This window comes from Stegostoma tigrinum, chromosome 10, assembly GCF_030684315.1.
Source record: "Stegostoma tigrinum isolate sSteTig4 chromosome 10, sSteTig4.hap1, whole genome shotgun sequence".
NCBI classification, from domain to species: Eukaryota; Metazoa; Chordata; class Chondrichthyes; order Orectolobiformes; family Stegostomatidae; genus Stegostoma; species Stegostoma tigrinum.
This window is the reverse complement of record NC_081363.1, coordinates 40,569,245-40,596,871: the sequence shown is the minus strand read 5'-3', so window position 1 is coordinate 40,596,871 and position 27,627 is coordinate 40,569,245. Positions and strand designations below refer to the sequence as shown.

Here is a 27,627-nt window from a genome sequence, read left to right as displayed (position 1 = left end):
GAGGGGTCTCATTTTGATCTGTCATATGCAATAAATTTTAAATCATTGTTTCAGTAGTCAAAAAGTCTGAGAGACTTTTTTTCAAACAAGTAGTCAAATTGAAGGCAGTTGTGATGATATACCCACAACATGTTGTTGAAAAGGGCAAAGAGGAACAAGTAGAACACAAGGGCAGGTCAGAGAAAGATTAAAAGGAGGCTGGAGGTCAAACGTGTCATAAAACAAATTACAAAGGGAGTAGCAATGAATGAGACACGGATTCAAAGTAGGCACTATAAACAAGAAAAATATCGACTAACATAAAGTAAGATCATACAAAAGCAAAATAAGTTGTGGGGGAATGAAAATATCAAGTTGAATATCTCCACTCATAACCTCAACCTCACCGTCACCTCACATTTCAGTGCGCTTGGCTGCTCTCATGCTCGCATTTCTGTCTTAGATCTGCTGCAATGTTTCAATGGAAACAACACAAGCTGGAGACATAATGTCTTGTTTATCACTCAGACACTTACAGCCGTCTGTACTCAATATTGAGGTGAACAACTTCAGACCATGAAATTTGTCCTTCATTTTGAGATTCCTCTCCTGCCTAAAAACCACCAACTACCAGACCTGCTGACTTTTCACAGCCTGTTGATTACTCAAATTAGGCAGACTGCATCTGGCATTTTATAAACTTAGTACAAATATGTGACATATGCTGTGCTTCTCATGAAGGGGTGTTTTAATACCAAAGTCATGTTGAGCACAAAGTACAAATCCACATGGAGACATCTTAGATCAAAGCAACGGCACATCCTGGATTATACCATTGTTTCGATCTAAGATCCAAATGATATATCAGTTCAGAAGGGAAGGCTGAAGCATTCGCAATCTTCAGTCAGAGTGCCAAATGGATGACCAATCGCAGAGTCCTCCAGTGGTCCCCAGGATTGCAGACACCAGTCTTCAGCCAATTCAATTCACTCTTCTTGATATCAAGAAACAGTTAGAGACTAGGCTACAAGACTACGGGCTCTGACAGCTTTCCAATAGTGGTGCTGAAGTCCTGTGTTCCAAAACTTGCCAGTCCCCTTGCCAAACTCTTCCTGTAGAGGTACAACACTAGCATCTACCTGACAATGTGGAAAGTTGGCCTGATAACAAAATGCAGGACAAATCCAAACTAGCCACTTACTGCCCCATCAGTCTACTTTTAATCATCAGTAAAGTGATGGAAAGGGTCATCAACAATGCTAACAAATGGGACTCTGGGACTCCCAATTTGGGTTCCATTAGGGCTACTCAGATCCTGACCTCATTAGAGCCTTGGTTCAAGCATGGGCCCAAGAGCTGAATTTCAGATGCAAGGTGAGAGTGTCAGCCCTTGACATCAAGGCCACATTTGATCGGAGTGTGATATCAATGAGCCACAGCAAACCTGAATCAATGTGTATAAGGGGGCAGACTATCCACTGGTTGAAATCATACTTGGCACACAGGAAGATGGTCATGGTTGTTGCAGGTCAGGCATCTCAGTTCCAGAACATCTGGATACTACAGGGTAGCATCCCAGACACAACCATCTTCAGATGCTTCATCAATGACCCTCCATCAATCACAAGGTCAGAAGTGGAGGCAGTCACTGATGATTTCACAATGTTCAGCACCACTCAACTCCTCAGAGGGTCACTCGATCCAAAACGTTAACTCTGATTTCTCTCCAAAGCTGCTGCCAGACCTGCTGGGCTTTTCCAGTGATTTTCAGTTTTGGTCTTCAGATACCAAGGCTGTCCATGTTCAAATGTAACAAGGAACTGGACAATGTCCAGGCTTGGGTTGACAAGTGGCAAGTAATACTGGCACTACATAAATGCCATTTAATGATAATCTACAGTATGAGACCATCTAACCACTGCCGCCTGACATTCAATTGCATTATCAACACTATCAAAATACATGGGGTTATCACTGACCAAAAACTCAACTGGACTCACCACATATCACAATGGCTATGAGAGCAGGTCAGAGGCTGGGAATGCTGTGATGGGTAAATCACCCCCTGACTTCTCAAAGGCTGCCCACCATCTACCAGGCATAAGTCAGGAGTGTGACAGAAACTCCCCACTTGCCTGGATGAATGCAGTTTCAATACTCAAGAAGCTTGACACCATCCGAAAAAACAACCCAACAGTTTGGCACTACAAACATGCACTCCCTCCACCACCAACGCTCAGCAGTACCACTGGATACCATTTACAAGATGCACTGCAGAAATTCACCAAAGATCCTTAGATAGCATCTTCCAAACCCACAACCACTTCCATCTGGAAAGACCTGGGCAGTAGACACATGGAACACCACCATCTGCAGGTTCACCTTCAAATTACACACCATCATAACCCAGAAATATACTGCCTTTCCATTACTGTCGCTGTGTGAAAATGCTAGAACTCCCTAAGGGCATTAACCTACAGCATGTGGATTGTGGTGTTTCAAGAAGGCAACTCACCATTACCTTATCAAGCACATCCAAGGATGGATAATAAATGCTGGCCAGCCAGCGACACCCATGAGTGAATAAAAGTAAAAATGCTTAATCAATGTGGAGGATGCTACACTAAATGTGCTGCAGGTGAAGGTGGAAACTATCACAGGCAAGGTATTAAAATTCCTAGTCTCAAATGCACATAAAAGATTCAATGGTACTATTTACGGAGGAGTTATCTGCTGTCTACTAAATCTTTATTCTGTAATTAAATTTAAGGCATTTGATTGGGTCATTTATTTCTTCATTGTTTGTGGGATCTTAGAACATAGAACAATACAGTGCAGAACAGGCCCTTCGGCCCTTGATTTTGCGCCGACCTGTGAACTAATCTAAGCCTGTCCCCCTACACTATCCCATCATCATCCATATGCTTATCCAAGAACTGTTTAAATGCCCCTAATGTGGCTGAGTTAACTACATTGGCAGGCAGGGCATTCCACGCCCTTACCACTCTCTGAGTAAAGAACCTGCCTCTAACATCTGTTTTAAATCTATCACCCGTCAATTTGCAGCTGTGCCCCCTCATACAAGCCGACATCATCATCCTAGGAAAAAGACTCACTGTCCACCCTGTCTAATCCTCTGATCATCTTCCAAAGGCATTATATCCATCACCTAGAAGAACAAAGGTAGCAGGTTCACTTGTCATTCACTTCCAAATACTTGCACTTTGGCAGAAAGGAGAGGTTATTGCTGCATGTTAATTAGATCCAGTATTTTGCTGTATCACATTAGCAAACATAAATCAAAAATACAGTTGATACGAAAGCATTTTATGATATCCTAAGGTTGTGAAAGTTAATATTAATGTAAACTCTAAACAGCGAGACAAATAGAGGAATAGAAAAGGGGAGAAGACAGAGGGTTTAAATCTAAATTCAGGGAATTAATATGAATGAGCCAAGTTCAGTTTATTAATTGCCATGTAACCAAGATAAATATTATGTTATGAATTTAGAATGTTACATATTGGTGTTCACAGCTTTTCATACATAAAAGTTTAATATGATCATGCAGTCTTACCAAGTTGTTTTTTGTCTTTGCTACGTTTGGATCATCAGGTCCAAGTTTTGTCTGATAAATCTCCAGTGCACGCTCGTAGTAATATTCTACTTCTTCATATTTCCCCTGGTTCTGACACAATAGCGCCAAATTATTTAGCTGTTTTGCCACATCAGGGTGATCCCTACCTAGTACCTGCAGAAATAAGCATAAAAATTTTAATATAGTCACTTTGGAAGGTATTCAGCAGCTCACTGTTTCTCAATGAAAGGTTGCTGCAGCAGGTGCCCAAGTAACGATACTTACAGTCACATTAACATTAAGAAATGCTCCAGCAAGTTAAAAATATACAGAGATAATGAAATAACTGCCCTTAATAAAATTGAAAAAAAAACAATTTAACAGAAGGATTTAACTTCCAAAATAATGAAATTCAAAGCTAATAAACAATGCCAATTAATTTCAATGAGTTGCAAAATCTTACAGCAAGCACATGCCTGCCACTCTGAACTAATTCAATGAAGTTTCATCAGTATTCTGAATAAATCTATACTTCAGTGTAAAATGGAGGAGAACATTGAAAGAAGTCACACCTTGCTTGACAAGATTACCACAATAACACATTTCTGCGGTTACAAATATTCAGATACTAACAATATACATCATTCAAAAGATCAATTCATCCATTTTGTTTTTTACATTTCTTCCAACTACCATCACTATTTCTAATCACACTATTTATTTCATTCATTTTTAAACACTTATACTGCTCCAAACCATTTGTTTGGTGAATAGAGGATTAGCAGTTAGTCTTGAGCCTTAATGCGTTATCTAAATGTATCAATATCCCTTTCAAGTACAATGTCCACAGTAGCAGACAGGATTCAAACATTACTCAGATAGTGATCTACACAAAGTTAAGATAACTGACTTTATGTTAAATTAGATTTCAAATTAAACTGACGTATGAAACTGACGGCAATGGTATTTGTACACCAGGTTCGCAAGTGATAAATTTCAGAGATACAATCAGCCGGAGTTTCACACCTTTGCTCTTGGACATTTTGAGACAATACATTTTTTTTGCAACTTCAACCTGCCATGCTGCAGTTCCTAACTCATACCCTTTACTGGTCTAGAAATTTCCAAACGGCATAAGCCTCACTTGTTATCTAGTTATATAGTTTGAAATGAGGAGACAATGTTATAACACAGGAAGTTATCTCCTTCACATTCATCTAGTCCTCAATGGGTCCAACTTCATAGTACAAACTGCCTACTATTTTTGTTAAAGAAACACAAGGTAAACTGGTCTCTTTGGTAGTCAGATATAGACACTAAAAATCTTTTGTTATCAATAATACTGTATGAAGTGGTCGTATACAAAACCTAATAACAGACGCATTACGCTTTTGTTGAAGGACAGACAAGATGTTGGTTCCATGTGATCTACTCTACATAGATTCCAAATTCACTTTTTATAGCATTGATGCAAATTAGTTAAAAAAACTTCTTTTGCAAACGGTTTACCAAAATATTTCCTAAAGCACAAAATATGCTGAATATATCAGTATAACTTGTTTCTACTGGTTTCTGACCTTTTCACGTATTTCCAGAGCTCTCTTACACATGGGTTCAGCCTCTCTATATTTTCCCCTTTTTCCATGAAGAACTGCAAGATTATTTAATGTAGCTGCCACCTAAAAGGAAACCAACCAGACAATTACAAGGAAAAGTCATATGATAAAGAACTAATATCTTATTAACTCAAGATAATCAAAGGCAGGATCAAAACCAGAAAAATCAAAATTAAATTCAATAAAGTGTGGAGATTTCATATTTACACCATATATAGCAGTGTCAACATTTATCTGAAGTATATTATTAGAGGATACTAGCACCTAAAAACAAATCAAACAAAATCAATGGAAGCTCTCTGGAATTCTGCAGATAAATATGATTTTTGGATTATGCACATATGGTCAAGGTGCGTGCGTAATGATTCTTTATAACTAAATGAATAGGTGATTCACAATTTAACCTCCCTACCTGCTCATCATTAAGGAAAGGGAGATGTAAACCTCAGCCTGTTGGTTTAACATGAAGAACAATTTAAACCTTACTCTAGATTTCCACATAAATAAAGTACAGATGTAAAGTATGTTTATGAAAGGGCAATACAAACCGCAGGGTGATCTTTTCCTAAGGTCTTCTCTCGAATGGCTAAGGCATCATGAAGTAGGTTTGCTGCCTCTTTGTATTTGTTCTGGTCCCTAAACCACATTTTCAAAATAAAGGGGCACAGTTCAAATTTATATCAATCTAATGATGTCAAGTGTTCAAAATGTCTCATTTGCAAATCTCACTTGTACACATCCCTCTCAAGCTAAAAGTATTTGTTTACATTTATTCACTTATGGCATTCACAATAAAATGAAAGTTAAATATTGATAAAACTGTCTCAATTATTTGTGAGATTTCATGACTTGTCATATTTGGAGTTTTGCTGAGAAAAGGCTTATTTTGTCAAAGCTACTCATCTTGCATTCACCTAGATATTCGAAATAATGCCAATGTAAAGTGGAGTAAGACTTCTGTGCTGTATGAGAAAAATGCGTTAATTGGCTGGCAAATAGACTGATCAGTACAGGCATTTATACAGAGAGTGGACCAATTGGATTATGACATTCAGTTAAGTACCAAAAACTTTGTTTAAATTTTAAAATAGGCATGTTGACTTTGTTTGGTTAAGACATTGCTTAGGAATGAAGCAGATAATGGCTGCAGCGTATGTGCCTTTTTTCTGTCTGCAAAGAACAGTACCATCTAATAACATATGAATTTTCCAGGTTTTGTAATGTGGCATACACGTGGAACAGGGTTCTGTCAAGTCATATGAAGTTTCCACCATATGTACGTGTGATGCATTGCAACACGGCTAAATCTTGAAACTGACTGCCAGCATTTTAATTCTGAGCTCAGTCAGGATTACTCAGCGAATTCTGTTCAATCAAAGAATCCCATCTAATGCTGAACACCCTGTTTTGAGTTCTGCCTACATGGGCTTGTTGGGTACAGTATGTGATTTGCCTGATCTGAACAGCCAAACGCAGATGCTATTTGAAAATCCACCAAACTTTGGTGCTCCATCTCACGAGCACCATTAAAGGTAAACCTCATCTTGTTACTAAATACTAACAGCATGAATCAGCAGGCTTCATGCGCTGCTTAAACTTTTGAGATATCTGATCTGAAGGTAAACTGAGGGGGTGAGGGTAAACTGCAGTGATGTGGAGATACAACATACAATCCACAAAGTTTAAGTCAGCATATGGATAGGAGAAAACAGAATAATACATCTGGCCCTTGCCCTGTCTAAAAATCTTCTATACAAATCAAAATGAACAAAAAGTGGAGGATTGCGTACACTTTCAGGTCAGCTGAAAACAAGTTATTACTGCCATCCTCTAGAAAAGCACCAAACATAATACAAACTACTTATTAACTGGCAACTATGGGACCAGGAGTACACCAGTTGATAAAATATTCCAGTTGATCAAGGGGTCCACATAATCAACTTATATACTTTATTTACAGCATAAATCACAAATAACAACAACTTAAATAAAACAATAGACAGCGTTCTCACTGACTCTCAGCTGATTACTCAGACATTGCAGAGCTCGCAATAATACAGTAAACTTCTGGTATTTCAGATATATGACTTTTGTTGTTTTATCAAAAGTGCTGGTTCATCAAGTATCGATCAAAACAAAGTTTGCTGTATGGCACTTTTACTACTCAAGAAGCCAACATTATAACATCTGAATGATTAAAGTTAGTTTATGTCAAATTATGTACAATTTTAATATATAGTTTAGCTAGCAATGACATCTGGGTTCAGACTGTTTCAATCACTTGTAGATCATTACGCCTCACATAAATAAGAGAATTTCATCACAGTGAATGTTCCAGGATTAAACCGGTGCGCCATTACTGATGAACAGATACACATTCAAAAGTCTGCAGACCATGTATCAAGTATTCACTTTTTGCTCTTAAACAAGTTTACATTTTAGTTGCAATAAACAAGACAATTTACTGCTTCTGCAACTTGTAAAACGAGACTGCACCAATAAAGGTTTCAGCACAAAAGTTCTGTAGGTCATAATTATTCCTTGCACAAATACATTTTTAAAATTCATACTTTTCCACAAATAGCAAGGTGACACTAACCTGTACACCAAAGCAAGAATATTGAGCATAGTAGCAACATCAGGATGATCATGCCCTGATGTTTTCTCCAAATCTTCAAGAGCTTGTTTACAAAGAGGTACGGCTACTTCATACCTGCCTTGAGACGCGTACTGTATGACTAAATTATGTAGGGTCCTTAGTCTGACTGGTATCTCATAGCCACCCTGCTGTGCTGCAGCTGCTGCACAGCTGTGTTGTTGCTGAACTGTAAATTGAAAAATGTTGTTATCTTTAACACTGCATATTAGGTGGATAGAGAACATTATAGGTAAAACAATATCTATAATATTCTATATTAGATGAGGCAGAATTGTTGGAATTTTACTTACAACCCCCATGTCACATTAAAGTACCTTTCTAGAACTCTCAAACAAAAACACTGGCTTATTAAAGCACTCAAAAAAGTTTTTTTTTCAGGATTTCAAAGTTACCCATTTTGATTAAGGCCTCTTACAAACACCAATTATATATTACCTTTTCCTCAGTTGTAATCAAATTACAACTAATTAATCATGCATTCTATGATAGCAACTGTAACAACATTAACTGGTTCAAGGTTTTCCTATTTAGGTATGCATTATAATAATTTCAGACTAAGAGAGTTGGAGAGATAATGGAAATGTTCAGCTTTAAACAACTATTTAAAAATACAGTAGGTCATTTTAATTTGATATCTGGTTTGCTTTATACCCACCATCACTTTGCCCAATATGGACAACACCTATTAAGGATAAAAATGTATTCTAACACACAAAAATCTTCTATTTTAAATTTCCTATAGTATTCAGAACACCTGCAACACATGGGGGAAGAGAAATAATGAAAAGGAATAGATGTCTAGGGATAATGGAGACTGAAATGTAGGGGATATATGGGAAAGTTAAGCTGACAAAGCTGTAGAATACAAGAACAGAAGAAATAAAGCTTAAGTAGATCACATGGGTTCTTGAGGTTGCTCAAACCTGCTTTACCAATTATGTGATCAAGGTTGATCTTGGGCCTTAATTCCATTTGCTGTCAGATCCTCATATCCTGCCCCAATTCTCTTAGAACCTGTACCAATTTCAGACTTGAATATACTTGATCACTGAGCTTTCACAATTCTCAGTGGAGAATTCCACAGGTCCATTCCTCTAGGCAAAGTCAGTTTTCATTCAAGTTCCATAATACTCAAAGTGGCTCCATCAAAACTTTCTTAAAATTTCAGAAAGGCTTCCTTGCTCTTGCATGCCAACCCCCTTAGAATAAAGGTTAACATAAATTCCTACTTACTTGCTGTACCTGTACCATTTATTTGAGCTCCTATCTCTGAAGAACTTTTAATTGTCTTAACATTCAAAGTGAATAACCTCACATGTGACTAGAACAAAAGAGCACAAATAGTAGGAACAGGGTTCAATAAGATCTCTCAACCTTGCTCTGCCATTCAATAAGAACATGGCTAAACTGACCTGGGTTTGACTCTACTCTGCAATTTCCCCAACACTCCTTGATACCAACATAATTTTACAAATTATCGCAAGCATGAATATATTCAACGCCCAAGCTTCCAAAGCTCCCTAGGGTAGGGAATTCCAAGGATTCATTACCCTAGAAGAAGAAATTCCTCCTTAACTCTGTCCTGAATGTTGAATGCTTATTCTGAAATTATACCTCTGGCTCTAGAGACCTTCACTAAGGGAAATATTCTCTGAACATCTACCTCGTCAAGCTCCCCCAATCCAATATGTTCCTTCATTCTTCTAAACTCCCTAAGCATTAACATTTTTAATCAACCTCTAAATGCTTTAGGCACATTTCTGGAACACTTGGAACTTGAACCCAGGAATATTACCACTGCCCCATAGCTGACACTCCCTTCCAATGACTATCAACCTTTCCTTGCACACTAAACCTACATTCGAGCTTTTTTTTAAAATTTGATTCGATTTGATTGATTTGATTTGATTTATTGTAGTCACATGTACCTAGATACAGTGTAAAGCTTTCTTTTGTGAGCACTGCAGGCAGAACATAGCAAACAGGACATAAAGATCATAGGGCGCTCAGACAAAACAAAGCATAAGGTTACAGCTGCACGGGAGGTGTGCAAAGCAAAATAAACATTAGCAAGATCAACATTATTTGAAGTTAGAGGGGTCCTTTTAGCAGTCTAATAAAGGCAGGGAAGAAGCTCTTCTTGAATCTATTGGTGCATGTTCAAGCTTCTGCATCCTCTGCCTGACAGAAGAGGTTGGAACTGCTTCAAATGCATTTATCCCTCCTTAAAAAGGGCACAACTGTACCTAGTCCTCAAGGTGGGAAGTTACAATGAAAAGGGTTCCAAGATGAGATTTTGGCACGCAAGTTTTAGAACAAAGAACAAAGAACATTACAACACAGGAACAGGCCCTAAGGCCCTCCAAGCCTGCGCAGTTCCAGATCCTCTATCTAAACCTGTTGCCTATTTTCCAAGGATCTGTATCTGTCTGCTCCCTGCTCATTCATGTACCTGTCCTGATTCATCATAAATGACACTATCGTGCCTGATTCTACCACCTCCGTTGGCAATGCGTTCCAGGCACGCACCACCCTCTGTGTAAAGAACTTTCCACGCATATCTCCCTTAAACTTTTCACTCTCTCTTTGAATGCATGGCTCCCAGTAATTGAGTCCCCCACTCTGGGGAAAAAGCTTCTTGCTATCCACCCTGTCTATATCTCTCATGATTTTGTAGATCTCAAATCAGGTAACCCCTAAACCTCAGTCTTTCTAAAGTAAACCTCTCTTCATAGCTAGCACCCTCCATACCAGGCAACATCCTGGTGAACCTCCTCTCCAAAGCATCCACATCCTTTCGGTCACGTGGCAACCAGAACTGTACGCAGTATTCCAAATGCGGTTGAACCAAAGTCCTATACAACCGTAACATGGTCTGCCAACTTTTGTACTCAATACCTCGTCCGATGAACGAAAGCATGTCGTATGCCTTCTTGGTCACTCTACTGACCTGCGCTGCCACCTTCAGGGTACAATGGACCTGAACACCCAGATTTCTCTGTATCAATTTTCCCCTGGGATTTTCCATTTACCGTATAGTTCACTCTTGAATTGGAACTTCCAAAATGCATCACCTCGCACTTGCGTGGAGTGGACGCCATCGGCCATTTTTCCACCCAACTCTCCAACCTATCTACATTTTGCTACTCCACCAATCTACTATAATCTTCAATCCACTGATATCAGTCTTGAACACCTTCAATGACTAAATGCCCATAGCCCTGGGGTTAAGAAAATTCCAAAGATTCACCCCACGAAGAGACTAAACCTCATCTCAGTTTTAAGTAGTTATTTTCTGAGACTATATAGCATGGTTCTAGATGCACCAGCCAGGAAACATTTCATCAAAATCTACCATGCCATTATCTTATAGAATTTTTAAAGTTAGAACGAGAAGTGATTGCATTCTTTGAGCCGCTAAAGAATACAAGCCCAGTTTCTTAAATCCCTATTTCAAAACTAAGCCCGCCTTTCCAGGGCTTAGTCTGGTGAACCTCCCTTCAACCCCTCAATGACAAGCATATCCTTTCCTAGTTAAAGGCACCTAAACAGTATACAATTCTGCAGCTGTGATCTCACTAAGCCTGCATACATTTGCAACAAGTTTTCTTTGCTCCTGTACAGGTAGTTCTCTGATAACACAATAGTTGGGTTCTTAAGACCATAAGACATAGGAGTGGAAGTAAGACCATTCGGCCCACCGAGTTGACTCCGCCATGTGTGGCCCCATGCTATAGAAACTTGGTTTTAGGGAAATTATCATACAAAATATCTCTACACTCTACAGTAGAAAGTGTGTGTTACCCAAACAGCATCTACTATTCATCAAATGCATTACAGCCAATTCGCGTTAACGAAACATGCTTTATAGCAGAAATACCTGTACTCAATTCTCCACATGATGAAGGCAACTTACAATTGTCTTTCCAATTGCTTGCTGGCTTTCAGTGACTCATGAACAAGGATAATTGGTCCATTTGGACATAAACACTTCTGAACTTCTCCCACATAAGAAATACTCTTACTTTTTCTACCAAAGTGCCCATGCTCTGAGATGGTCTAAATGCTCTTGAATCTTTGCATTTACCTCACAACTTACAGACATATAAAACACTTTTGTATAATCAGCAAATTTTGAAATGTTAAACTCAGCCCCACATCCAAAACATTTAGATAGTTGTGAACTGTGGCACGAACATTGGTTCTTGCATGACCCCACTAATAACAACGTGCCATGCTTAAATTGACCCATTTAATTCTCCTTTCTCCTGTTCGTTAACCAATTCTTTATCCATATCAGAGTTTTCCTCCCAATCATAACAGCACTAATTTTGTTTAATCTCCTGCATGGGATTGTATCAAAAGCCTTATGAAACTACAAGTGCGCCACCTAGTGGTTCTCATTTGTTCCAAGTAACATCCTCAAAAGAAACTCCCTAAAAGCTTTGTTAAATATGGCTTCTCTTCCATAAATCCATGTTGACTCTCCCAATATGATCACTGTTTTAAAGTGTAGAGCTGAATGAACACAGCAGGCCAAGCAGCACCACAGGAGCAGGAAGGCTGACATTTCGGCCTAGACTCTTCTTCAGAGAAAAGGGTCTAGGCCCAAAACATCAGCCTTCCTGTTTGGCCTGCTGTGTTCATCCAGCTCTACACCTTGTTATCTCAGATTCTCCAGCATCTGCAGTTCCTACTATCTCTGACAACTGTTTTAGTTCCTAGTTATCACATCCTTTACAGTAGATAACATTATTATTAAGCAGGATGTTAGATTCTAACTGCACGTTCTCTCTCCCACTTAAATAACAGGTTTATATAAACTATTTTCCAGAATCATTGGAGCAATGAAAGTAAACCACCTATGCAATCGCTACCGCTATGCATGGAGTCAGAGGAAGGGGAATCAGGGACAAGAACAAAAGATACAAAGCAGAATAAGAAAGGTGATAGGCAAACAAAATCAAGGTTCTGGATCAAACAGGCATATGGTGAAAAATAATGGAAATGGGACAAGTAATGTGTAAAAAGACAAATTTGAGGACTCTGGGCCTTAACATTCAGAACATTCATGATAAAGTGGATGAATTAATCATTCAAATAGCTGAAAACAGTTATTATATAGTCAGGATTACCGAGGCATGTTGCAGGGTGGCCAGGGATGGGAACTCGATAATCGAGCATATTCTGTATTCGAGAAACACAAAAAAAGGAGGAAAACAGGTTGCAGTTGCACTGCTGGTTAAAGAGGAAATTCATGTGATACTAAGGAAAGATATTAGCTCAAACAAAGTGGAATCTGTATGGGTAGAGTTGAGGAATAAAACATTAGTGAGGTTTTATACGTACACCCAAACTGACGTTGGCATCAAACAGGAAATTAGATTGCATGCAATAAAGGAACATCTGTAATTATGGATGATTTTAATGTCCATATAGATAGGATAATTCAAGTTAGCAACAATACAGTAGAGGATGAATTCTAGGAGTGCATACAGGATGGTTTGCTGGACAAATACATTGAAGAACCAACTAGAGAACAAACCATTCTAGACTGGGTATTGTGTAATGAGCAAAGAATAATTGATAATTTAGTTGTGAGAGGCACCTTCAGGATAAGCAAAATAATGTAGAATTCCTCATCAGGATGGACTGTCACAGAATTAATTCTGCAAATAGGATTCTAAATCTAAATACAGGAAATTATAATGCTATGAGGCACAAGTTGGCCATAGTAGATTTGGGAACATTATTTAGAAGGAATGATGATGGAAAGGCAAGGACAAATAATCAACAGGCACACGGCTAAACAGAAACAATTGTTCATTCCTGTCTGGCACAAAAGTAAAATGGGAAAGGTGGCCAAACTACGGCTTACAAGGGAGATTAGATACAGTATTAGGTCCAAGGAAGAGGCATACAAACTGGCCAGAGGAAAAAAAAAACAACTGGCGTGCGGATTGGGCGATTTAGAACTTAGCCAAGCAAGACAAAGGGTTTGATTAAGAAAAGGAAAATGGAGAAAGGGTAAGTTTGTGGAGAACGCAAAAACTGACTGTAAAATGTCCTGTAGATATGTGAAGACAAATGCAGGTGCCTTACAGTCAGAAATAGGGAAATTTATAATGGGAACAAAGAATTGGCTGATCAACTAAACACATACTTTGACTTTGAGTTCACAAATAACATACCAGCAATGTTGAGGAACACAGGGTTTAGTGAGATTTAGTGAACTAAATCAGTGTTTATAGGGAAATGGTGTTGGGGATTGCGATTCATGGGACTGAATGCCAATAAACTCTGGCTCTGATAAATCTACATTCCAGAGTACTGAAGGAATTAGCCTTTAGAAATATTAAATGCTTTGGCGAACATTTTCCAAAATTTATGGACTCTGGAATAGTTCTTACAAATTGAAGAGCGGCTAATGTAAGCCCTCTATTTAAGAAGGGAGGCAGAGAGAAAGCCAGGAACTGTAGGCCAGTCAGCTCTATGTTGCTAGTGGGGAAAATGCAAAAATCCATTATAAAATAATTAATAGTTGCGTATTTGGATAACAGTGGTGTGATTGGACAGAGTCAGCAAAGATTTACTAAAGAGAAATTATGCCTGATAAAACTTCAAAAGCTCTTCCAGAATGTAAATAAGAGAGTTCGTGTAGGGGAGCCCACAGATGGGGGTTACTTGGGCTTTCGCATTTAGATTTATTTGGACAAAATCCCATATAAAGACTCATACAGCAAATCCAGATATGGATCTCCATAAGGCCATTAGAAATGCAAACAGACAATACCAACCTAATCTAGAGACCCAAACTATCCACACAGACATCTGACATTTGTAGAAAGGCCTACACAACATAACAGACTACAAAAACGAAGCAGATAAGCAGACAAAAATATCCCTCCCGGACGCACTCAATGCATTTTACGCTCATTTCGAACAGAAGGTCAGCGAAATAGCATCAGCTGTGCAGAGAACCTTAGATGCACTCGCTCCCTCATTCATGTTGTAGACATCAGATCGCTTTTTTGAGAGCAACTGTCCTGGTCCACCCACATTGCTGCGATGATCAAGACAGCACAACACCTCTACTTCCTCAGGAAGCTAAGGAAATTCGGCAAATCCGTAAAGAAATATGCTAGTTTATATAGATGCACCATAGAAAGCATTCGATCCGGATGCATCACAGCTTGGTATGGCAACTGCTGCGTGCAGTACCGTAATAAAACAGAGTTGTGTACACAGCCCAGTCCATCATGCAAGCCAACTTTCCATCACTGACTCCATGTATACTTCTCGCTATCTCGGAAAGGCAGCCAACGTAACCAAAGACACTTCCCATCCCAGTTACAATCTCTTCCATCAGGCTGAGGGTACGGAAGCTTAAACAAATGTACCAACAGGTTGAAGAACAGCTTCTTCCTCACTGTAATTAGACTTCTGAACAGATCTCTCTCATTTTGAATTTAATGTTAATCTCACTCATTTGGGCACATTTTCTGCAGCCCTAACGCTGTACTCCTCATTCTATTAGCCTTATGAACTTTATATGGTAGAATCTGCCTGTACTGCACACAAAACAAAAAACTTTTCACCATACCTAAGTACATGTACAGGACATCGGTGAGACCTCTTCTGGAATACTATGTCCGGGTTGGACTGCCCAGTTTTAGGGAGGATTTTATTAAACTGGAGGGGATTCAGAAAAGATTTACCAGGAATGTTATCAGGTATGGAAGGTTGAGTTATAAAGAAAGGTTGGGTAGGCTGGGACTTCAGTAGAGGGTAGGAGATTGAGAGATAACCTCACAGAAGTTTATAAAATAATGAGACATATAGATAGAGCTAATGTTAGTTGCCTTTTCAAGATTAGGGATTTCAAGACTAGGGGACACATTTTTAAAAAGGTGAGGGGAGAAAGATTTAAGGAAGAGCAAATTTATTTTAAACACAAAGGGTAGTTCACGTGTGGAATGAACTTCCAGAGGAAGTAGGTGGATGTCAGTAGAATTACAACATTTAAAAGACATTTAGATAAGTACATGAATAGGAAATGTTTGTAGTAGACAGATGGGAGTGGTTTAGTTTGGCATTATTTTCAGTGTGGACTGGTTGGACCAAAGGGTCTGTTTCTGTCCTATATGACTCTATGTGATGATAATAAATCAAATGAAAAAGAGATTAGTGTGTAAAACTACAGTACATGGGATTGGAAGCGGTGTATTGAGATGGATAGAAAACTGGATGAAAGGCAACAAAAAGCAGGAATAAACACATCATCTTCCAAATGGCAGTTGGTGACTCATGGTGACAGATATCAGTGTTAGGATGACAGCTTTTCACAACATAGAAATATATACATGATTTTGATGAGAGATCCAAATGTACTATTTCCACATCTGCAGAGGACACAGTTGAGTGGAAAGGTGAGCTGCGAGGAGAAATGCAGAGATACTTCAGTGTGATCTGGCCAGCTATTGAGTCGGCAAATGTGTGCAAAATATTGATAATTTCAGGTTATCCACTTTGGAAGGCAGATTATTATCTGAATAGTTAGAAATTGACAGAGGGGAATGTGCGACAGGGCCTGGATACCCTCTTACACCAGTTGTTGAAGCTAAGCATGCAGGTTGCGGCAGGCGGTAATCAAGGCAAATTCATTACGAGAGGATTTGAGTTCAGGAATGGGGGTATCTTGTTGCAATCATGCCTTGGTGAAATCATACTTGGAAGACTGTGTGCTGCTGTGGTCCCTTTTAACCAAGGAAGTATGACCTTGCTAGACAGAATGGAATATAGGCTAACCAGACTGATTCCTGGGATAGGAGTACTGACATACAAGGTTGAATTGGTTAGGACTATATTCACTGAAGTTCAGAAGAAGAATGAGGGCAGATCTCACAGAACCCTATAAAATTTCAACAAGGCCAGACATGGTAGATGCAGGAAGTTTGTTCCTGATAGCAAGGAAGTCTAGAAGCAAGGGTCACAGTCTAAGAAAATAAGATAAACCATTTAGGACTGGGATGAGGAGTAATTTCTTCAACTTGAGAGTGGTGAACCTGTGGAATTTGTTACTATAGAAAGCAGTCAAGGTCAAAACATTGTAGTATTTCAAGGATTTAGATACAGCACCTGAGGGTAAAGGAAACAAAGGATTTGGGGAAATTCAGGAACAGACTATTGGGTTGGATGATCAGCCATGATCACAATGAACGGTGAAGCAGGTGCAAAGGACCGAAAGGCCTACTCCTGCTCATATTTTCTATGCTTCGGTAACCAGCTCCTTCAACACTCAGCTCACCTGGACCAGGGGATTTATGAATGTTCAATCCAGATAATTTTGAGTTAATTAATTACCCCATTACAGACAATGGCCAAGTTTAGGAAACCAGAACGTAGAGGCAATTTGGGTACAGATTTGAAAGGTCAAGCCAAGAAGTAACTTGTGGGAGTTGTACATAGGAATGCTGTCAATAACCACAAAGTATGATGGGGTATAAACAAAATCAGAACAGGAATGTATCAGAAAGGTTTATCAATAATGATGGGAGATCTTAATCCACGTTAATCCTTTTTTTTGAAAAATCAAATGGGCATAAGTGACAGGATTCATTAATGAAGGTACACCTTAGTCACAGTAAACATAATATGGTTTAATTTTATATTCAGTTTGAAGGAGAAAACAATGGGTACAAGACTAGTATTCCATACCAAAATAAGGGTAATTACAAAAACATACGAGCAGAGATGATTCTAATAAGCTGAAACATTAGGTTTAAGAATTGTTCAAGAAGGATACGGTGGCAACATTTAAGGGAGTATTTCAGAATTTATTTTATTCATTTGTGGGATGTGAGCACCACTGGTTGGCCAGCATTTTTTGCCTGTCCCTCACTGCCCTTGAGAATGTGGTAGTGAGCTACCTTCTTGAACCACTGCAGTCAACCTGCTATGGATTGACCCACAATGCCATTCGGGAGGGAATTCTAGGATTTTGATCCAGCAACAGTAAAGGAACAATGAAATATTTCCAAGGCAGAATGGCGATGGCTTAGAGGGGAACTTGAAGGTGGCGGCGTTCTCATATCTGCTGCCCTTGTCCTTCTAGATGGAAGTTGTTGTGCGTTTATGCTGTCTGAGGATCTTTGATGAATTCATACAGTGCACCTTGATGTCAGTACACACTCCTGCTAAGCGTCAGTGGTGGGGAGAAATGGCTCCTTGTGAATGTAGTGCCAATCAAGTGGGCTGCTACGTTCTGGATAGTGTCAAGGTTCTTGAGCGTCGCTAGAACTGCACCAATGCAGGCACACGGGGAGTATTCCATCAGTGTATTCCGGCTCATTTGTACCTTCTAGATAGATGGTGGACAGGTTTAGGGGAGTCAGGTGGTAAGTTATTCACTGCAGTAATCCCAGCCTCTGGCCTACTCTTGTAGCCACTGTGTTTATGTGGTGATGCCCCGTTGAATTGCTGGTCAATGATAACATGCAGGATATTGGTAGTGGGGAATTCAGTGATGGTATCACCACAGAACGTCAAGGGGCACTGATTAGGTTGTCTCTTGCTGGTGACAGTCACCGCCTGGCATTTGTGTGGCATGAATGTGACTTGCCACTTGTCAGTCTAAGCCTAGATAACAACTGCGACCTTCTAACCACCGGAGAGTCTGCCCCCGATATTTATTGATTCCAGTGCTGCTAGGGCTCCTTGATGCCATAAATCAGTCAAATGCGACCTTGACATCAACAGCTGTCACTCTCACCTCATTATCCAGAATTCAGTTCTTTCGTCCATGTTTGAATCAAGGCTGTAGTGAGGTCAGGAACGCAAACTGGACATCTGCGCAAGTTACTGCTGAGCATGTGCTGTTTAAGAGCACTGTTGATGACACTTTCTGTCACTTTACTGATGAGCGAGAGTAGACTGATGGGACGGTAACTAGCCAGGTTGGATTGATCGTGTTTTTTATGTACAGGACATACTTGGACAATTTTCCACATCATTGGATAGATGCCAGTGTTGTAACTATACTGGAACAGCTTGGCTAGGGGAATGGCAAGTCTATTCAGTACTATTGCCGGAATGTTGTCAGGGCCCATTGCCTTTGCAGTATCCACGGTCTCCAATCGTTCTTTGATATGCTGTGAAGTGAATCAAATTGGCTGAAGACTGGTATCTGTAATGCTGGGGACCACTGGAGGAAGCTGAGACAGATCATTCACTTGACACTTCTGGCTGAAGATTGTTGCGAAAGCTTCAGTCTTATCTTTTGCACTAATGTGCTGGGCTCTTCCTTCATTCAGAATGGGGATATTTGTGGAGCCGCCTCCTCCAATGAATTGTTTAATGGTCCATCACCATTTACGACCAGATGTGGCAAGACTGGAGTGTTTAGATTTGATCCGTTGGTAGTGGGATTGCTTAGCTCTATCACTTGCTGCTTATGCTGTTTGGCACACAAGTAGTCCTGTTTGGTAGCTTCTCCAAGGTTGACACCTCACCTTCAGGCATGCCTGATGCTGCTCCTGGCATGCCCTCCTGCATTCTCCACCAAACCAAGGTTGATCCCCTGGTTTGATGGTAATGGTTGAGTCAGGTGTATGCCAGGTGATGAGACTGCAGATTTTTATTGCTGTTGATGGCCCACAGTGCCTCATGGATGCCGAGTCTTGAGTTGCTACATCTGTTTGAAGTCTGTCCATTTAGCACAGTGATCGGGCTATACACTACAATGGAAGTTATTCTAAATGTGAAAGCGGGACTTCTGTCTTCACAAGGATTGTATGGTGGTCGCTTTTACCGACACTATCATGGGCAGATGCATCTACAACTGGCAGACTGGTGAGGATGAGTACATGTATTTTTTTCCCTTTTTGTTGGTTCCCTCACCACCTGCTGTACACCCAGTCTAACAGCTATGTCCTTTAGGACCCGACCAGCTCGATCAGTAGTATGGCTGCTAAGCCATTCTTGGTGGTAGACACTGAAATCCCCATATATTTTGTGCCCTTGCCATCCTCAGTGCTTCCTCTAAGTGATGTAGAACAAAGAAGCGTACCAATTCATCAGGTAAGGGAGGACAGTACCTGGTAACCAGGTTTCCTTGCCCATGTTCAACCTGAAGCTGAAGCCACAAGACTTCATGGGGTCACGAGTCAATGTTGAGGAATCCCAGGGCAATTCCTCCCAACTGTATACCACTGTGCGACCACTTTTGCTGGGTCTCACCTGGGACAGGGCATATCCAGGGATGGTGACAGTGACGAGTAGAATCTTGTCTGCAAGGCATGATTCCACTGTCAGGCTGTTGCTTAGTTAGTCTATGAGACAGCTCTCCTAACTTTGGCAGTGGTCCCCAAATGTTAGTAAGGAGGACTTTGACAGAAACAGCCTTGTCAGCTCTGCACTGCCTTTTCCAGTACCTAGATTGATGCCAGGTGATCCAACTGGTTCCATTTCTTTCAGAGTTTCTTATGAATGGTACATCTAAATAGCTTGTTAAGCCATTTCAGAGGACAACTGAGAGTCAGCCATTCTGCTGTGAGGCTAAAGTCACATGTAGGCCAGACTAGGTAAGGATGGCAGTTTCCCTCCCTGAAGGACATTAGAGAACTAGACGGGCCTTTCCCAACTTCAACAATGGTTTCATGTCATTAGAATGGTCAGGTCCTAAAGGACATAGCTACTAGATTGGGCGTGCAGCAGATGGTGAGGGAACCAACTAGAGGGAAAACAAAATACTTGACCTTATCCTCACCAATGTGCTGATTGTAGATGCATTTCCCTGGTGATTATAATTTTCTTGAGAGCTTCCTTTCTTTTCATTTTCTGATTTACAGCTATTTCCAGAATGTTATTTGTATGCTGTATTGTGAAATTGGCTGCAAAATATATATTTATGTCATCCGCTATCATCTAGAGTGGAATCATTAATTTCTCAGACTCACTTTCTATTGAACCAGCACTTACTTTGTTAAATCTTTAAATATTTACAAAAATTCACACTTAGTTCTTATATTTCAAGCTAACTTTGTGTTTTCCTTACAGTTTAGTAATTCTTTGTTTTTATTCCTTATTCTGTGCAGTCTCCCAATTGCAAATTATGTATTCTTTTACCGTTTGATATTATCTTTAAGTTTTTGGTTAATCACGAAGTTGAATCTGTCCCTTGCAATTTTTCTTTTCCATTGGAATGTAATTATTCTGTGAATCTGAGGAGCCGATGGCCCAGCAGTATTATCGCAAGGCTATAAATCCAGAAACTCAGCTAATGTTCTGGGGACCTGTGTTCGAATCGAAATTGCAGATGGTGGAATTTGAATTTAATAAAAAAAAAATCTGCAATTAAGAGTCTAATGATACCAGTAAATTTGGAACACCTAGACTTACAAACATCCTGAATTGGAACAAAATCGCTGTTTCTTCACTGTTGTTGGGTCACAGTCCTGAAATTCCTAACAGTTTTGTGGGTAGGCCTACACTCAAAGACTGCAGGAGTTCAAAAAGACACCACAACATCACTCTCTCCAGGGCAATCATGGATGGGCAATACATGCTTAACCATTAATGACCACATCCTATGAATGATATTTAAAAATAAATGTTGGCAGCATGAGCTGACAAGTCCCTAGATCCTGCCGGACTTCATTCTTGGGTCTTAGAAAGAAATGGCTAATAACTTAACATGGTAGAAGCGACATGGTTTTGTGAAAGGGAAATTGTGTTTAAGCAGTTTACTGGAGTTCTTTGAAGAAAAAAATGCCTTGATAAAGGAGAACCAGTGATGTGCTTAGATTTCCAGAAAGCATTTACATATCATAGGTTATCGTGGAAAATAACAGCTCATGGTCATTAGGTAGATGTTTTAAATCTTCTTGCTTCGAAATATTGCCACATTCTGTGACACACATCTGCAACAGGTGGGATGTGAACTCCGGCCTTATGACCTGGAGGTTAGGACACTGCCGCTACAATACAAAAGTTCTGAACAAACACTGAATGGAATCTGTATTCTGTCAAAACTCACATTGAACCAGGGACCTTTAGATCTTCAACTGAACACCATTCAACTAAGCTATTGCAGCGCATCATGATGCAGGGGTCTGCAGGGAAGATTGGCCAGTTAGCAGAATACAATGTGCAGAAATGAGTCATTTTCTGTTTGGAAAGGTGTGATGAATGATCAGCCATAGGGATCAGAACAGATCAAAGATATCATTGCTAAATTTGCAGACTACTAAGATATGTAGGAAAGTAGGTTGTGAAGAGGTCAAAGAGGTTACAAAAGGGATAAAGAGAGCTACTCCAAGATCTTAGCTTAAATGACTGGACACAGGACTTACAAATGGAGTACAAATGTGCCAAGTACAAAATTCCTTGTTTTGGCAAGAGAAACAAGACCTAAACGGAGAGATAATAAAATGTGAGGCTGGATGAACACAGCAGGCCCAGCAGCATCTCAGGAGCACAAAAGCTGACGTTTTGGGCCTAGACCCTTCATCAGAGAGGGGGATGGGGTGAGGGTTCTGGGATAAATAGGGAGAGAGGGGGAGGCGGACCGAAGATGGAGAGAAAAGAAGATAGGTGGAGAGGAGAGTATAGGTGGGGAGGGGATAGGTCAATCCAGGGAAGACGGACAGGTCAAGGAGGTGGGATGAGGTTAGTAGGTAGGAGATGGAGGTGCGGCTTGGGGTGGGAGGAAGGGATGGGTGAGAAGAAGAACAGGTTAGGGAGGCAGAGACAGGTTGGACTGGTTTTGGGATGCAGTGGGTGGAGGGGAAGAGCTGAGCTGGTTGTGTGGTGCAGTGGAGGGAGGGGACGAACTGGGCTGGTTTTGGGATGCGGTGGGGGAAGGGGAGATTTTGAAGCTGGTGAAGTCCACATTGATACCATTGGGCTGCAGTGTTCCCAAGCGGAATATGAGTTGCTGTTCCTGCAACCTTCAGGTGGCGTCATTGTGGCACTGCGGGAGACCCATGATGGACATGTCATCTAAAGAATGGGAGGGGGAGTGGAAATGGTTTGCGGTTGGGAGGTGCAGTCGTTTATTGCGAACCGAGCGGAGGTGTTCTGCAAAGCAGTCCCCAAGCCTCCACTTGGTTTCCCCAATGTAGAGGCAGCCACACCGGGTACAATGGATGCAGTATACCACATTGGCAGATGTGCAGGTGAACCTCTGCTTAATATGGAAAGTCATCTTGGGGCCTGGGATAGGGGTGAGAAAGGAGATGTGGGGGCAAGTGTAGCATTTCCTGCGGTTGCAGGGGAAGGTGCCGGGTGTGGTGGGGTTGGAGGGCAGTGTGGAGCGAACAAGGGAGTCACGGAGACAGTGGTCTCTCCGGAAAGCAGACAAGGGTGGGGATGGAAAAATGTCTTGGGTGGTGGGGTCGGATTGTAGATGGCGGAAGTGTCGGAGGATGATGCATTGTATCCGGAGGTTGGTGGGGTGGTGTGTGAGAACGAAGGACACCACCCCAGGCCTCGTACCTTCCCTCGACCTCTTCATCTCCAACTGCCGTCGAGACATTAACCGCCTCAACCTCTCCACCCCTCTCACCCACTCCAACCTCTCCCCCGCAGAACGGGCAGCCCTCCACTCCCTCCCCAACCAACCCGCAGACAAGGGTGGCGCAGTGGTAGTATGGCGCACTGACCTCTACATCGCCGAGGCCAAACGCCAACTCTCCGACACCACTTCCTACCGCTCCCTCAATCATGACCCCACCCCCGAGCACCAAACCATCATCTCCAACACCATTCATGACCTCATCACCTCAGGGGACCTCCCATCCACAGCCTCCTACCTCACTGTTCCCCAACCCTGCACGGCCTGTTTCTATCTCCTTCCCAAAATCCACAAACCTGCCTGCCCTGGTCGACCCATGCCTCAGCCTGTTCCTGCCCCACCGAACTCATCTCCACCTATCTGGACTCCATTTTCTCCCCTTTGGTCCAGGAACTCCCTACCTATGTCTATGACACCACCCACGCACTCCACCTCCTCCAGGACTTCCAATTCCCTGACCCCCAACACCTCATTTTCACCATGGACGTCCAGTCCCTAAACACCTGTATTCCGCATGCAGATGGCCTCAAGGCCCTCCACTTCCTCCTGTCCCGCAGGCCGGACCAGTCCTCCTCCACCGACACCCTCATCCGCCTAGCCGAACTCGTCCTCATCCTCAACAACTTCTCTTTCGATTCCTCCCACTTCCTACAGACAAAGAGGGTGGCCATGGGCACCCTCATGGGCCCCAGCTATGTCTGCCTCTTTGTAGATTACGTGGAACAGTCCCTCTTCCGCACCTACACAGGCCCCAAACCCCACCTCTTCCTCCGTTACATCGATGACTGTATCGGCGCCGCCTCTTGCTCCCCAGAGGAGCTCGAATAGTTCATCCACTTCAACACCTTCCACCCCAACCTTCAGTTCACCTGGGCCATCTCCAGCACATCCCTCACCTTCCTGGGTCTCTCAGTCCCCATCTCAGGCAACCAGCTTGTAACTGATGTCCATTTCAAGCCCACCGACTCCAACAGCTACCTAGAATACACCTCCTGCAAAACTTACATCCCCTATTCCCATTTCCTCCGCCGCATCTGCTCCCACGATGAGGCATTCAACTCCCGCACATCCCAGATGTCCAAGTTCTTCAAGGATCGCAACTTTGTCTCCGCAGTGGTCCAGAACGACCTTGACCACGTCTCCCGCATTTCCCGCAACACATCCCTCACACCCCGCCCCCGCCACAACCGCCCAAAGAGGATCCCCCTTGTTCTCACACACCACCCCCACCAACCTCCGGATACAACGCATCATCCTCCGACACTTCCGCCATCTACAATCCGACCCCACCACCCAAGACATTTTTCCATCCCCACCCTTGTCTGCTTTCCGGAGAGACCACTGTCTCCGTGACTCCCTTGTTCGCTCCACACTGCCCTCCAACCCCACCACACCCGGCACCTTCCCCTGCAACCACAGGAAATGCTACACTTGACCCCACACCACCTCCCTCACCCCTATCCCAGGCCCCAAGATGACTTTCCATATTAAGCAGAGGTTCACCTGCACATCTGCCAATGTGGTATACTGTATCCATTGTACCCGGTGTGGCTGCCTCTACATTGGGGAAACCAAGCGGAGGCTTGGGGACCACTTTGCAGAACACCTCCGCTCGGTTCGCAATAAACAACTGCACCTCCCAGTCGCAGACCATTTCCACTCCCCCTCCCATTCTTCAGATGACATGTCCATCATGGGCCTCCTGCAGTGCCACAATGATGCCACCTGAAGGTTACAGGAACAGCAACTCATATTCCACTTGGGAACACTGCAGCCCAATGGTATCAATGTGGACTTCACCAACTTCAAAATCTCCCCTTCCCCCACCGCATCCCAAAACCAGCCCAGTTCGCCCCCTCCCCCCACTGCACCACACAAACAGCCCAGCTCTTCCCCTCCACCCACTGCATCCCAAAACCAGTCCAACCTGTCTCTGCCTCCCTAACCTGTTCTTCCTCCCACCCATCCCTTCCTCCCACCCCAAGCCGCACCTCCATCTCCTACCTACTAACCTCATCCCACCTCCTTGACCTGTCCGTCTTCCCTGGACTGACCTATCCCCTCCCTACCTCCCCACCTATACTCTCCTCTCCACCTATCTTCTTTTCTCTCCATCTTCGGTCCGCCTCCCCCTCTCTCCCTATTTATTCCAGGATCCTCACCCCATCCCCCTCTCTGATGAAAGGTCTAGGCCCGAAACGTCAGCTTTTGTGCTCCTGAGATGCTGCTGGGCCTGCTGTGTTCATCCAGCCTCACATTTTATTATCTTGGATTCTCCAGCATCTGCAGTTCCCATTATCACTAAACAGAGAGATTGCAGCATTTGGAAATGCAGATGAAGCACAGTGCTTTTGTGCATCCTACTTATCAATGGTTTGTAAAGTGATCAGTTATAGATAAATTATTTATTCCTCTGTAGCAAAGGACTAAATCCTGAAGGGTGAAAGAGGTAGAAATCTTTCATTCACCAAATGCCAGCTACTCACTCAGTCCAAGTCAGAGTCTGCTACCAGATGCATTCCAAACCCTGTTTTTATTGTAATAGAGACTCAAAAACAGAAGTCACATGACATCAGGTTATAATCCAAAGGGTTTATTTGAAATCACACAAGCTTTCGAAGTGCAGCCCTCTCATCAGGTGCAGTGAGAGAGCAGATAACACAGACCAAGAGTTCATAGGCAGAGATCAAAAGATCATACAACTGGTGTGAGTGGAGTGTCAGATGATTAGTCGCTGCAGGTGACCAAGAATGTTAGACCATGAGTAAAGTGTCAACAGCAAAGGGTTGACCTATGATCTGATTAAGTGAGGCAGAGACAATTACAAAAACTTATAAATAATGTGATGTTGAAGACAAACTAAATGACTGGAATGACATGCCAAATACTGCCATAGCCACCTCTGCAGGACATGTCAGATCATCAACATGGATACTACCATCACACATGGGAACATCACTCCACCATGTGCACGGCAGATACTCATGTGACTCGGCCAATTTTCTTATCTCATACACTGCAGGCAAGGATGCCCCAAGGCATGGTATATTAGCGAAACAATGCAGACGAATGAATGGACACTGTACAACAATCTCCAGTACTGTTCCATCCAGTTGGGGAATACTTCAGTGGTCAATAACATTCAGTCTCCAATCTCCAGATGGGCTTCAAGATAAACAACAACGGAGAACTGCTGAACAGAGACTGATAGCCAAGTTCCATTCCCATGGTGACAGCACCGTGATCTTGCGTTCATGTCATGCCACAGATGACCATGTGATACTGTCCTGTATCTGTAAAATCTTCCTTATTGTCCTGTTTTGACAGCATCACCTTGGCAAATTGTTATGATCTCTCCACGTTAATTAGTTCGTACAGTTTTGAAATCGGTATGCAATTCCAGTCATTTAGTTTGCCTCCAGCACCACCTTATTTTTAATATTTTGTAATTATCTCTCTGATTTACTTAATTGGATTTTAGGTCATCCCATTTCTGCTTATTCAGCTGTTGACACTTCACTCACCATCTAATACTCTTGGTCACCTGTAGAGACTTATCTAACACTCCACTCACAACAGTTGTACAAACTGTTGATCTCCCTGCCTATAAACTCTGGATCTGTGTGCACCTGGCAAAGGGGCTGCACTCCAAAAACTTTTGTGATTTCAGATAAACCTATGGATTATAACCTGGTGTCATGTGATTTGACTGTCCACCCCACTGTAGCATTGGCATCTCAACATCTAGGAAACTCAGCTCCAATGCAGCCTAAAAAACTACATTAAAATAACAAACCAATCAATTAACAATTAAATATTTGTCAGCCTTGTATGACAACATTTAGGGACTAAATATATATAGTTTATTCCTAAATGAATTTTCATGTCTTTACTTTCGCTGAAGATACCAGTTTCAGAACGAATTTTTCACACTCAATCTGAGCATGAAATTCTATGATACGATCACTCTTCCTTCAAAGATTCTTTACTATGTGATAATTAACCAATCCAGTCTCATTATACATTACCAGATACGCAATAGCTTGTTCTTTGGTTTGTTCAAAAAGTTACAGTTTTAAGAAACTGTCCGAAATTCACAAATCTATCTTATCTTTATCATCTTGCTACCTCATTCCTTTGTAGACTCAACTTCCTCACACCATAACTTTCTACATAACTTTGCAAGATTATCAAGCTTCAACATAGTACACCCTTCATCTAA

The 27,627-nt window shown here is 41.7% G+C and overlaps 1 protein-coding gene across 8 annotated transcripts in view; it reads right to left on the bottom strand.

Annotated features, from left to right (window-relative positions):
• Positions 1-27,627, bottom strand: part of klc1a (kinesin light chain 1a) — a 103,242-nt gene that overhangs the window by 49,890 nt on the left and 25,725 nt on the right. For all 8 annotated transcript variants that reach the window (XM_048538371.2, XM_048538373.2, XM_048538376.2 and 5 more), the window contains 4 exons: positions 7,772-7,997; positions 5,721-5,808; positions 5,134-5,235; positions 3,557-3,730 (listed from right to left, as the gene is read on the bottom strand). In XM_048538371.2, the coding sequence (XP_048394328.1) occupies positions 3,557-3,730; positions 5,134-5,235; positions 5,721-5,808; positions 7,772-7,997 (590 nt within the window). The remainder of the gene's footprint in view (positions 1-3,556; positions 3,731-5,133; positions 5,236-5,720; positions 5,809-7,771; positions 7,998-27,627) is intronic.